The 12,468-nt window shown below is 47.1% G+C and overlaps 2 protein-coding genes and 1 non-coding gene across 8 annotated transcripts in view; 2 read left to right on the top strand and 1 right to left on the bottom strand.

Annotated features, from left to right (window-relative positions):
- The window catches only part of CHD4 (chromodomain helicase DNA binding protein 4), a 30,501-nt gene extending 18,305 nt beyond the window's left edge, over positions 1–12,196 (top strand). For 3 of the 5 annotated variants that reach the window (XM_028484221.2, XM_055082492.1, XM_007103688.4), the window contains exons 26-40: positions 2,702–2,882; positions 2,967–3,053; positions 3,145–3,233; positions 3,338–3,471; positions 3,813–3,957; positions 4,071–4,236; positions 4,500–4,597; positions 4,707–4,836; positions 5,089–5,160; positions 5,483–5,620; positions 5,875–5,983; positions 6,098–6,230; positions 9,786–9,981; positions 10,753–10,916; positions 11,099–12,196. In XM_028484221.2, the coding sequence (XP_028340022.1) occupies positions 2,702–2,882; positions 2,967–3,053; positions 3,145–3,233; positions 3,338–3,471; positions 3,813–3,957; positions 4,071–4,236; positions 4,500–4,597; positions 4,707–4,836; positions 5,089–5,160; positions 5,483–5,620; positions 5,875–5,983; positions 6,098–6,230; positions 9,786–9,981; positions 10,753–10,916; positions 11,099–11,116 (1,860 nt within the window). In that variant the 3' untranslated portion in view covers positions 11,117–12,196. Of the gene's footprint in view, positions 1–2,701; positions 3,054–3,144; positions 3,234–3,337; positions 3,472–3,812; positions 3,958–4,070; positions 4,237–4,499; positions 4,598–4,706; positions 4,837–5,088; positions 5,161–5,482; positions 5,621–5,874; positions 5,984–6,097; positions 6,231–9,785; positions 9,982–10,752; positions 10,917–11,098 lie in introns of all 5 variants that reach the window. The other 2 variants (XM_055082491.1, XM_024129014.3) reach the window with 2 other exon arrangements.
- Positions 4,276–4,415, top strand: LOC112066383 (small Cajal body-specific RNA 11). Its single transcript, XR_002892602.1, has one exon. It is a non-coding gene; the product is annotated as a small Cajal body-specific RNA 11 (non-coding RNA).
- On the bottom strand, positions 5,169–12,446 carry LOC114484897 (uncharacterized). 2 transcript variants are annotated; one of them, XR_003678267.2, is made up of 2 exons: positions 11,025–11,113; positions 5,169–5,476 (listed from the first exon to the last, which is right to left on the bottom strand). XR_003678267.2 is itself a non-coding variant. In XM_028484222.2 (2 exons), the coding sequence occupies exons 1-2, from the start codon at positions 12,444–12,446 to the stop codon at positions 5,353–5,355; spliced, it is 381 nt and encodes a 126-aa protein (XP_028340023.1). In that variant the 3' UTR covers positions 5,169–5,352. The 2 variants fall into 2 exon arrangements, 1 of the variants encoding a protein (XP_028340023.1); XM_028484222.2 differs by lacking the exon at positions 11,025–11,113 and adding an exon at positions 12,190–12,446.
- Between the last annotated feature and the right edge of the window lie 22 nt (positions 12,447–12,468).

Genomic DNA, 12,468 nt, shown 5'->3' with positions numbered 1-12,468 from the left:
TGCGTTAATATACGATATTTGTTTTTCTCTTTCTGACTTACTTCACTCTGTATGACGGTCTCTAGATCCATCCACGTCTCTACAAGTGACCCAATTTCGTTCCTTTTTGTGGCTGAGTAATATTCCATTGTATGTATGTACCACATCTTCTTTATCCATTCGTCTGTCGATGGGCATTTAGGTTGCTTCCGTGTCCTGGCTATTGTAAATAGTGCTGCAGTGAACATCGGGGTGCGTGTGTCTTTTTGAATTATGGTTTTCTCTGGGTATATGCCCAGCAGTGGGCTTGCTGGGTCATATGGTAGTTCTATTTTTAGTTTTCTAAGGACTCTCCATACTGTTCTCCATAGCGGCTGTATCAATTTACATTCCCACCAACAGTGCAAGAGGGTTCCCTTTCCTCCACACCCTCTCCAGCATTTGTTGTTTGTAGATTTTCTGATGATGCCCATTCTAACTGGTGTGAGGTGACACCTCATGGTAGTTTTGATTTGCATTTCTCTAATAATTAGTGATGTTGAGCAGCTTTTCATATGCTTCTTGGCCATCTGTATGTCTTCTTTGGAGAAATGCCTATATAGGTCTTCTGCCCATTTTTGGATTGGGTTGTTTGTTTTTTTAATATTGAGCTGCATGAGCTGTTTATATGTTTTGGAGATTAATCCTTTGTCCGTTGATTCATTTGCAAATATTTTCTCCCATTCTGAGGGCTGTCTTTTCGTCTTGTTTGTAGTTTCCTTTGCTTTGCAAAAAGCTTTTAAGTTTCATTAGGTCCCGTTAAATTTTATTTTTTGAATAGATAGTATAGCCCTCCATATCTGTGGTTCCTCCACATCTGCAGATTCAACTGACCATGGACCACGTGGTACCGTAGTATTTATTGAGAAATATCTGCATATAAATGGATTCATGCAGTTCAAACCTGTGTTGTTCAAGGGTCAACTGTAATTCACCTAGTTCAAAATTCAAAAGCTACAGAAGTATCTCTTTCCTACTCCCGTCCTTTGGCTACCTAGCTCCCTCCCTGGGGATAAGTGATATTTATTTTATAAATTATTTTATGTGCACACAAATTACATATGTATGTATATATACATGCACATGTATATACACACGAACGCCTTTTTTCCTTTTCCTTTTAAGGAAAGTAGTTGTTTTTTTTTTTTTTAATTGAAGTATATTTGATTTACAATGTTGTGTTAATTTCTGCAGTACAGCAAAGTGACTCAGTTATACATATATCTACATTCTCTTAACTTTATATATACTCTTTTCCACTATGGCAGTTCCCTGTGCTATACAGTAGGACCTGTTGTTTATCCGTTCTCTATATAAAAGCTTACATCTGCTAACCCCAGCCTCCCACTCCATCCCTCCTCCAACCCCCTCCCCCTTGGCAACCACCAGTCCGTTCTCTATGTCTGTGATTCTGTTTCTCTCCGTCCGTGATTCTGTTTGTTACATAGATTCATTTGTGTCCTATTTTAGATTCCACATATAAGTGATACCATATGATATTTGTCTTTCTCTTTCTGACTTACTTCACTTAGTATGATAATCTCTACTTGCATCCATGCTGCTGCATAAGGGAAGTAGTTTCTTATACATGACATTCTGTACCTTATTTTTGTCCACTTAATAAATCTTGGAAGAGTTCGTCCAAATCAGTACCTAAAGAGCTTCCCGCCCCCCACCCCTTTATTCGCTGCATAATATGTCCTTGTGTGGAAGTACCATAATTTATTCACTAAAAAAAATTGAGATATAATTGACATATGCCATTATATTAGTTTCAGGTGTACGACATAATGATTTGATATTTTGTACATTTTGTGAAATGGTCACCCCGATAAGTTTAGTTAATATCTGTCACCATACATAGTTATACCTTTTTTTTTCCTGTGAGAACTTTTGAGAGCTGCTCTTTTAGCAACTTTCATATATGCAGTACGGTATTAACTGTAGTTACTATGCTATACATAAAATCACCGTGACTTATTTATTTTATAACTGGAAGTGTATACCTTTTGACTCTCTTCACCCTTTTCACCCCCCATAATTTATTCAGGTTCCATAATGATGGGTATTTAGGTTGTTTCTAGTATTATGCTGTTAGCAGCAGCTTAATTCTAATGTACGGGATTTGGAATTGGTGGTCCTGAACGATCTGAAAAAAAAAGTAAGACTTTCAAAGGAGCATAAACATTATTGGGCTATAAGAGGATATATATAATTTTTTTTTCACAGTTGGTAAACTTTTATGAAGTTTATGAAGAACAGAAAGGGCTTATGGCCCTTCTACTTTATCTCTTGGGAAAATCTTTTGCAGTATTTCAGAAGCTTCTCCATTCTACCTTGCTAAGGCTGTAACCTCTCTTTTCTTCATTTTACTGTCTTGCAACTGTATATGCATCAGTAAAAGGGGTTAAAAGAAAACATACTGTCTCTTCATCCTTCTCTTGTGATAACAGCTCCATCCTACATTTTTCTTTAGTTACTTTGACTGCTAATCTAAACATAATTACGAGGAACCATGTCCTGTCAATTAATGTCTTTTAAGCTCTTGGGTCCAAGCAGGCACACCAAGTATTTCAGAGTCCAGTCATGAAAAGGAGCTAGCAGAACGGGGCCTGTGAGGACCAGGGGTAGCTGGTGGTGCCGACGTCAGCACCCCTGAGTCCTGGCCCGCCCTCTGTCCCAGGAGGAAGAGGAGGTAGAACGGGAAATCATAAAACAGGAAGAAAGCGTGGATCCTGACTACTGGGAGAAATTGCTGCGGCACCATTATGAGCAGCAGCAAGAAGATCTGGCCCGCAATCTGGGCAAAGGAAAAAGAATCCGTAAACAGGTCAACTACAATGATGGCTCCCAGGAGGACCGAGGTGTGTGTGGCCGGCCCCGCCCCCCACCCATGGGCCGTTCCACTAGAGCAGTGGGCCCCGCTCATCTGCCCTCTCTCCCTCCAGATTGGCAGGACGACCAGTCCGACAACCAGTCCGATTATTCAGTGGCCTCAGAGGAAGGTGATGAAGACTTTGATGAACGTTCAGAAGGTGAGGGCTATGCCTTTCTGCTGGATTGTTAAAATATTGCCTTGTCTAATATCCCTATCGGGGTTGCTCACGCATCCTCTTCTTCTTGCAGCTCCCCGCAGGCCCAGTCGCAAGGGCCTGCGGAATGATAAAGATAAGCCATTGCCTCCTCTGTTGGCCCGTGTTGGTGGGAATATTGAAGTACGTACCGTTCCGTTCTAGGGAAGGTTGGGTGAGTGCTGCTGTCGGGTCTTTGGTGGAGTAAGGTCTACTCCTTCTCTCACCTAGGTTCCTTCTCCCCCCAGGTTCTTGGCTTTAATGCTCGTCAGCGAAAAGCCTTTCTTAATGCGATTATGCGATACGGGATGCCACCTCAGGATGCTTTTACCACCCAGTGGCTTGTGAGAGATCTGCGAGGCAAGTCAGAGAAGGAGTTCAAGTAAGTTGAGAGCTGGAATGACTGATGTAGAGCGAGGGCTTTTAGTCTCTGGTCACCCCACAGTACTAGTGCAGGCTGTGCAGGAAACCGGCTGTCTCCTCTGCTGACGTTGGCAAGTGAAGCTGTTAGTAATGGGGTTCCTTGTACTCCTAGCTTCCCTGGAAGAGGACCTGGGACATGGTGTGGGGTCTGGAGACCAGCTTTCAGCACGATGGTGGGCTTTACCTCAAATGGAGCCATAGTTGTTGTCTGGGGTGATGCCTGACCGCGGGTGGGAAAGAATCTGATCTAGGAGTTGGCATGATTGCCGTTTAACCCATTTCTCTATCTGTTTACTACAGGGCTTACGTCTCTCTTTTTATGCGGCATTTATGTGAGCCGGGAGCAGACGGGGCCGAGACCTTTGCTGATGGTGTACCCCGAGAAGGCCTGTCTCGCCAGCACGTCCTTACTAGGATTGGTGTCATGTCCTTGATTCGCAAGAAGGTGAGCCCTGAACCTCCCTCCATTGTTCAGGGGTTTCTAGGTGAAACTGGAGAGCCAACAGGAAAGGAACCTAGATGGAATTGGGTCTTCAGCATCTTGTCCCATTGCTGCAGGTTCAGGAGTTTGAACATGTTAATGGGCGCTGGAGCATGCCCGAACTTGCGGAAGTAGAGGAAAACAAGAAAATGTCACAGCCAGGGTCACCTTCCCCAAAGACTCCCACACCCTCCACTCCAGGGGACACACAACCCAATACTCCTGCACCTGCCCCACCTGCTGGTAAGTCTGCCTGGACTGTTGTTTTCTCTCCTCTTCTTCTTGTCCTGGCCTTTGCTTTTTCTGCTTCCCTGTACTCAGTTCTGACAGGGGAGTCTGGCAGGACACACAGCAATCTCCCTCTCAGTTTAGGAGGGCTGTCCTAAGAATAGGGCTGGCTCTTAAAGGCACGAGAGGACAGTTTAAGATGAGACAAACTGAGAAGGTGTGACCTTCTCTCTGATCTGGGACCTTCCTCCTAATGAATGTCTATTATTGGTGTGCAGAGGATGGGATAAAAATAGAGGAAAATAGCCTCAAAGAAGAAGACAGTGCAGAAGGAGAAAAGGAAGTGAAATCTGCAGCCCCTGAAGCCACTGTTGAGGTAAGAGACGGGGGTGACTGGATGCCACACCAAAGGCAGATGGATAAGCCTGTTCTTCCTCTTGGGTGCTGGCCTGTCTGCTTCAGCTTCTTTCTTCTTTCCTTTGAAGTGTACACAGCCCCCTGCCCCTGCCTCAGAGGATGAAAAGGTCCTTGTTGAGCCTCCCGAGGGAGAGGAGAAAGTGGAAAAGGCAGAGGTCAAGGAGAGAACAGAGGAACCAATGGAGACAGATCCCAAAGGTATGCACATTTTCACACACTACAGATCCCTGTGAACCGCAGTTGCTCTTGGACTTGCGGCCCGGCTGGAGGGAAGTCCAGAGGAAGTGACACACTGAAGAACCTTGTACCCTTGATTTTAAACTGCGGGCTTTTTCTCTCTCAAGACATCTTTCATGACTTTCATCATCAAGATTTAGGTTCAGGATATAGTGTAGAGCAGAGGAGAATACACTTCCTTAGATATGCTCTCAGTGCCATCTGTTCTCCCAGGTATTGCTGACGTGGAGAAGGTGGAGGAGAAGTCAGCAGTCGATTTGACTCCCATTGTGGTGGAGGACAAAGGTGGGTGTTTGGAGAAGCTGACTGTGCTTTTAAAAGGACTCTAAAGCTGAAAGGAAGGACTTTATCTCTCGGACACCCCTCCACCCCCAGGTTCCCCCATCCATACCCATATAATCATTTTATCCCAAGCTAAAAGACTCCACCTCTCCCCACATGTGGCTGTCAGTGGGCCAGTGGCACCTTTTCCTGGGTTTAAGAACACTTCTGTGGAGAAAGGGTGGAGGTGGATGGGTATCTTGTAGCATATGGTGCTTTGTATGGGTAAGGGCTATGGTGCTGGCTTCTGTCTGGAGCTGACGTTTTTCTTCTGCGTGTCCTGTAGAGGAGAAGAAAGAAGAAGAAGAGAAAAAAGAGGTGATGCTTCAGAATGGAGAGACCCCCAAGGACCTGAATGATGAGAAGCAGAAGAAAAATATTAAACAGCGTTTCATGTTCAACATCGCAGATGGTGGTTTTACTGGTATGAAAAAGAGGGGCCCACTGGGGTTAGATGGATTCGAGGTGAGATCAGGGTTCTTGTCAGAAACCCGGGTACAGAAACTTCACCTCTCCTAGAGAGAATGCCAGGCTGACCGCACACCCCTCTGGGGTCCATGTTAGAAAGCCAGAGGCATATTAGGTCGGTACCCGGGGATCAGGAATAAACAGCTCTGTGAATTCTCACAGATGTTTGCCTCCCCTTCTCTCCCCAACCCTCCCTAAATTCCTCTTCAGAGTTGCACTCCCTTTGGCAGAATGAGGAGCGGGCAGCCACAGTCACCAAGAAGACTTACGAGATCTGGCACCGACGGCATGACTACTGGCTGCTGGCCGGCATCATCAAGTATCCTTCGCCTGAGTTGGGGCCGAGGTCCTTGGGGAAGGTTTCTGAGGGTCCACAGTTTGAAGTTCTTAATTTCCTTGTTTCGTTTTTCCTGAGCAATTAATTTTCCAATAGCCATGGCTATGCCCGCTGGCAGGACATCCAGAATGACCCACGCTATGCTATCCTCAATGAGCCTTTCAAGGGTGAAATGAACCGTGGCAATTTCTTAGAGATCAAGAATAAGTTTCTAGCCCGAAGGTTCAAGGTGAGCAGGACGGGGAGGAATACAGCGTTTGAAGTGGCAGCCTTTAAAGCGCAGAAGGGACTGAAGGAGGGAGTCTGCTCACTCAGCCATGCCGATTATCGTGTTCTCCTGTGCGCTTCGCTTTGTATTCTGTGAAAGGCTTTGCTCCCAAGTATCTTAAATATTAGAGATCAACACGTACAGACCTGAAGGTTAACCAGTTGGTTAAGGGCTGAAGATGACTGTGCCTGGCGCATGACACAGACCAGTGCCGGGGGCGCGCTGGGGGAACACGGTAGGCTGGAGCGTTCAGAAAAGATACAGAGGTGGGACTGAATTGGATCTCTGAGGAGGCAGGGCTGCCAGCGGGCTGGTGGTACTTTGTTCTGGGTCTGTGTGGATGAAGGGCGGGGTAGACGCAAAGGTGTAGAGCTCCATTTTCTGAATCACTAGGGCTGATACGCCCAGGACGTAGGAAGGACGAAGGGGAGTTTTCCTCAGGAATTCAGCAAATGCATATTAAGGGCACCTTGCGTGCAGACCATCATAATGGGATACCATGGAGATGAGACACGTGGATCTTAATGCTGAGTATAACTGGGGGAATAAGAAATGTACACTAATAAACCTTCAAACATCATGTGCTAGGTAATGGGTGGGCCAGGGACAGGCCTGGTGCCTGTTCTCAAGGAGCTCTCAGTTTAACGTAGAGGCAGGTGTGTGGTCACATGGATGTCATTCTGTGTGTTGCGAGGGAGACTGCTAAATCCTTAAGAAAGTTCTCCAGAGGGAATGTGGGGAGTGGGGGGAGAGCTCACAAATGCTCCAGGGAGAAGACGGCATTGGAATGAAGTTTTGGTGAATGTAATAGAGATTGCCGGATAGAAACGGAAGGCCCTTTGATCAAAAGAATTAGGTTAGGCAAAGACAGAGCCTGTAGAGCTTATGGTGTTTGGAAACAGCAAATAGTCCAGGTGGGGTGTAGAAGACACTTGTGTTGGTGGTGGTGGGAGGCACGTTGGAGAGAGAAGTAAGGCTGGAGGTCGGTAGGTAGGTTCTTGGCACCAGATAAGAGAGTTTGGACTTTACCTTATAGTTCATGGGCAGCCATTGAGGGTTTGCGAAGGGTTTTGATACAACCAAGGGAAACTGAAACAGAACATTCATGAGATTACAGAACTGTGATATAGTCATGAGGTAGTAAGGGCTCATCCGTGATGCTGGTTGTGGAAAATGAGAAGGATAAGATAAAGGGAACTAGGGGACTTCCCTGGTGGTCCAGTGGTTAAGACTCTGCGCTCCCAATGCAGGGGGCCCGGGTTTGATCCCCGGTCAGGGAACTGGATCCCCCATGCCACAACTGAGATCCAGCGTGCTGCAACTAAGACCCGGTGCAGCCAAATAAACAAACACTAAATAAATAAATAAATAAATAAATAAATAAATAAAAGATAAGGGGAATGACACACCCAGGAATTTACAGGATTTACTGATTTACTGTAGGGGTCAGCAAACTTTTTCTATTAAGGGGCCAGAGTAATTCAGGCTTTGTGAGACACCGACACTCAACTCTGTCATAGTGTGCAAGCAGCCATAGGTGATAAGTATGAAGATGTTCCAGTAAAACTTTATTTATCGACACTAAAATGTGAACTTCATAAAATTCGTACGAAGCGTTATAAACTATTATTTTGATTTTTCTTCAGCCGTTTAAAAATGAAGAACCCATTCTTAGCTCTTGGGCCAGCCAAAAACAGGCAGTGGCCCAGATCTGGCCCACAGGCCATAGTTTGCTGACCCCTGAGTTACTTTATTGAATTTGAGATACAAAGGAGTGAGACTCCAAAAATAACTGAAGTTCTGAGTCTGAGTCACTGAGAAAGTTAAATTATCATTGGCAGATCAGGGAAGTGAGGAGAGGGAGCAGTTTGTAGAAAAAAAGTTAAGTTCCATTTTAGACAAGTCATTTGGTGTTTTTCACAAGTAAATATCCTCCCAGTACTCCCACCACCATTAAACAAGTGGGATCAAAGCGATCAACCATGCACGAGTGGGATCAGAACCATCAGTGCTTGAGACACATGTCTGAAAAACACCAGCTCATCTGCATAGAGGTGCTGGCTGATGCCAGGAGGGGAGAGAGCTCTTGGGAGAACGCTGCTCCTGGAGAAAGCTCATAGTTTGGGGCAAGAGGGAGGGGAGTTGGTGAAGGAGACAGGGTGGTATATAGCTTGAAAGTAGGTGCTTGGTCTGTTTGGGGATAAGTTAGTAGGCCTGAATGGAGCCAGGTCTTCTGGAAGAAACAACAGTCCATTATTCTCATACTGTCCTTTTTCCTGACCCCTAGTGGATTCATTCTTTTTAAGAACCAGTGGATACTTGAGTAATATAAGTCTCGTAAGTCATGAATCAACATTCTGTCCCTTGGAATTTATTTCAAAGGTCGTTTTACACAGCTCCATCAGGTAACATGGGCAAGTGTTCGTTGCATTATGATTTTTGGCGGCGGGGCCTGGAGGCAACCTAGATGTTTGACGTTGGGAGTGTGGGTAGGTAAAATGTGGATTCACATCACCGAGCATTAGGAAACAGCTGGCAGCAACAGAGTACACATTTTGTAACATAAATGGACCTTTTTTAAGAAAGATATGTAGCGGGGAAATGAAAGAGCATTTTATAATGTACAGAAAAACATTCTGTAAATGAGAAATGTGCACATGAAACAATACTGTCTTCAAGAAAACCCACAAAAAGACACACAGTAGGTATATTAGAAGGGTTGCCTATTGAGGAAGGAAAGGAATGGGAGGGAGATATAGAGATGAAAGAAAAGAAACAACAGGAATAATTTTAGAGAGTAAAACAACTTAAGTGATAGGGTAGATGGACTGCCATGCCACCGTTAAGTCATCTGTATTCTGTAATAACCTAAACGGGAAAAGAATTTGAAAAAGAATGGGGGGAAAAAAGTCATCTTTTATAAAGAGCAGCTAATAACAAGGGAAGAGCCTTACTATGTAGCTTTAAGTGAAAACAATATAAATACATATACGGAATCTTAATTTTGTAAAAAGCACGTAACAAAAAACCTCAAAATGTTAACAGTATCTCTCGGAGGTGGAATTGTGATTTTAATTCTTTATACATTCTGTATTTTCTAAATTGAGGATTTATCATTTTTGTATAAGAGTGAATCAATAGGGCTTCCCCGGTGGCGCAGTGGTTGAGAGTCCGCCTGCCGATGCAGGGGACGCGGGTTCGCGCCCCGGTACGGGAAGATCCCGCGTGCCGCGGAGCGGCTGGGCCCGTGAGCCACGGCCGCTGAGCCTGCGCGTCCGGAGCCTGTGCCCCGCGACGGGAGAGGCCACAGCAGTGAGAGGCCCGCGTACCGCAAAAAAAAAAAAAAAAAAAGTGAATCAATAAAGGGTAAAGAGCTTTAAAAACACAGACCTTCAAAGTGGGGTGAAAAAGGCAATGGAATGTTGAACTGGCCAGGTGTGGGTTCTGAGAGGCCCATGAGAAATGAGCAAAGTGAGTGTCAGTCCAGCTGCCGTCTCCTGGTTCTCTCTTGTCCAGCTCTTAGAACAAGCCCTGGTGATTGAGGAGCAGCTGCGCCGGGCGGCTTACCTGAACATGTCAGAGGACCCCTCTCACCCTTCCATGGCCCTGAACACCCGCTTTGCTGAGGTGGAGTGTTTGGCAGAGAGTCATCAGCACCTGTCCAAGGAGTCGATGGCGGGAAACAAGCCAGCAAATGCGGTCCTGCACAAAGGTAGCCAGTGGCTCCCCTGCCTCCTGTGGACTTGGCCTCCTTCCTCCTCTGCCCCTCCCCGACACACACCTACTTCTCAGGTCTGAGCCTTTTTTGGAGCCCCTTTCTTTGTCTGGGAGTTGAGGGTGTGCTGGGGATCCTTGCGTTCCTTCTTAGGAAGCTAACATCTTAGAGACAGTCAAGGACGGTACTTCTTTGCTTTTTAACTCTTGAATGTATTCCAGTTCTTGGAGGTGGAAAGCAAAGGAGAATACTATAGTGTGATCTGGGATAGTTTAGAGGTAACAAGGTGACTTAAGATCTTGTCAAATTCTAGACTGCGTTTAACATTCTGTTTTTAATTAAAGTTACGACATTGTGAGGGGGATGGAGGGTGAAATGAGGAAAAGAAAGCTGTTATAAAGGAAGAGGGAGACAGCTCCAAAGGCGCAGAGGAAAGACAGTGAAGAGGAAGCAATAGGAATAGCTATTGAAGAAGTGGGGGAAATAGAGACAATACGGATCAAGGGACAGTTGGCTTTAGAAAGCACAGAATCATGGACAGTTGGAATATGAGGGACAGGAATTTGAGTGCGGTGGAGCCAGGTCAGGCGACAGTGACAAAAGACAGTACTCCAGCACATCAGTCACTTGGTCATTGAGAAGTAATGGGTGGGTGGGTGGGGGGGGGGGTCCACTTAATGGGGTGGGGGGGGGGGGTCCACTTAATGGGAAGGTGGACCTCAGTCTTGACCACCATGGCTCACCGCCTCTTTTTCTTCCCCCCTGCAGTTCTGAAACAGCTAGAAGAACTGCTGAGTGACATGAAAGCCGATGTGACTCGACTCCCAGCTACTATTGCCCGAATTCCCCCAGTTGCTGTGAGGCTACAGATGTCAGAGCGTAATATTCTCAGTCGCCTGGCAAACCGGGCACCTGAACCACCTCCACAGCAGGTATAGGACCATTTTCGTCTGGCCAGCTCTTCCAACGGAGCCATTCTAGAACTTTAACTCTGCTGTCTGTCCCTAGCTTTACATCCTGGGCAGGTGGGGCTGGCTTACCAGTGAGTTCCCTTGGGATCAGGTGGGTTCCTGGAGTCTGGAATTCTGACTCCCTTGGCTTTCTCTTCCTATAGGTAGCCCAGCAGCAGTGAAGATCCAGATTGATGATACCACCTCCACCGCTGAGCAGTGACCTTCCTCACTTTCCCTTGCCCAGCTTCTCCCCTGGGGGCCTGAGAGACCCTCTCCTTCCTTCTGCCCCATCTTCCAAGTTGTAGAGGAACAGCCCCACTGAGCGCTGGGGGAGGGGAGGGAGTGAGGGGCAGTGGTGCCCTTCCTGCTGGAGAGACATGCAGCAGTAGCGCCGGCGCCATCTGCGGGGAGCTGGCGGGCTGGCCTTCTGGGCCCTGGCTTCTCCCCACGGTAACGTCTGTTACACACAAACTGTTGCGGGTTCCCAACAGGCTTGAAGAAAATGATCAGAATTTCTTCCTCCTTTTGGTTTTATTTTGTTGGTTTATTTTGTGTTTTTTCTCCTTTTTTGGGGGGTATTCACAGTGGGCCGGGCCCCTGGGTGAGACACAGCTACCTCTGTTGGCATCTTTTTAATACCAGGAACCCAGCGGCTCCAGCCCCTGAGTGGCTAGAATTAAATAAAGTGGAAAAAAAAAAAAAAAACAACAACCAAAAGCATAAAAAACCACAGCAAATTTCTTGACGAAAATTGAAAATAAAAGTTTCCTTGTATTTTAGTGCTCTCGTTCAGTGTGGGTGTAGGTGCAGGTGGGTGAGTGCTTCTGATGGGAGCCCTGGGACACGTGTGTTTGGAGACGAAGGGTTTCCTTGTGTCCTGAGATTTCACCAAAGAGCCGAGTTCCCACAGCACGTGCCGCGTGCTGACAAGCCCACCTGTGCACAGCGGGGCCACCGGAGCCCCCGGGTTCACGGCCCACACCGCGGCCTCCTGGCTCCGCGAGGGTGCGGAAGCGGACTTCTCCGGGCTGTGGACGTCGCGCGTATAAAATGAAGGGGTCTTCCTGGCAGAGTTGGGAAGACAAAACCAACGAAGGGCTGGAACAGTTTTAACAGCTAAGCACCCACCTTGCTGTCTATTTGAAGAAAGGCTGAAGTCGGTTTTTCTGTTAACTTGCGTGAATGAAGTCAGGACGCGAGATGCCTTCCTCGCGACCTCCAAGACGGGAACCTGGGCAGAGAGGACTGTTACCTGAGGGGGAGCGCGGGGTCTGGGGTCAAGGAAGAGGGTTTCCGCGTCGCAGGCGTGGGGCCCCCCGATCTTGAGGCGACGTCGGGCAGAGGAGGGCCCGGCTCTGGCGCCTCCGTTCGAGGGAAAGGGGCGGCTTTCGGGTACAGTTTTTCCGACTGAAATCTGCAGTGAGCCGAAAGGCCCACGCCCGGAGGGGAGGGCGGGGAAGCCGAAAAACGCCTTGGGTGCACCGCCTTCTCCGCCCGGGGGGAAAGCATAGCGGTCCGCCCGAGAATCGTG

Source organism: Physeter macrocephalus, unplaced genomic scaffold (assembly GCF_002837175.3).
Source record: "Physeter macrocephalus isolate SW-GA unplaced genomic scaffold, ASM283717v5 random_146, whole genome shotgun sequence".
Lineage (NCBI taxonomy): Eukaryota > Metazoa > Chordata > Mammalia > Artiodactyla > Physeteridae > Physeter > Physeter macrocephalus.
This window is presented reverse-complemented; position numbering and strand designations above follow the sequence as displayed.

What these genes read in the sequence shown, in the direction of transcription:
- LOC114484897 (XM_028484222.2), bottom strand. Translation starts at nt 12,446, where the DNA reads ATGCTTTCCCCCCGGGCGGAGAAGGCGGTGCACCCAAGGCGTTTTTCG. An exon ending in GACCCCGCGCTCCCCCTCAG is followed by an intron (nt 5,477 to 12,189) that starts GTAACAGTCCTC and finishes TCTCCTCTACAG; the next exon opens with GACACGCAGAAGAAAAACGT.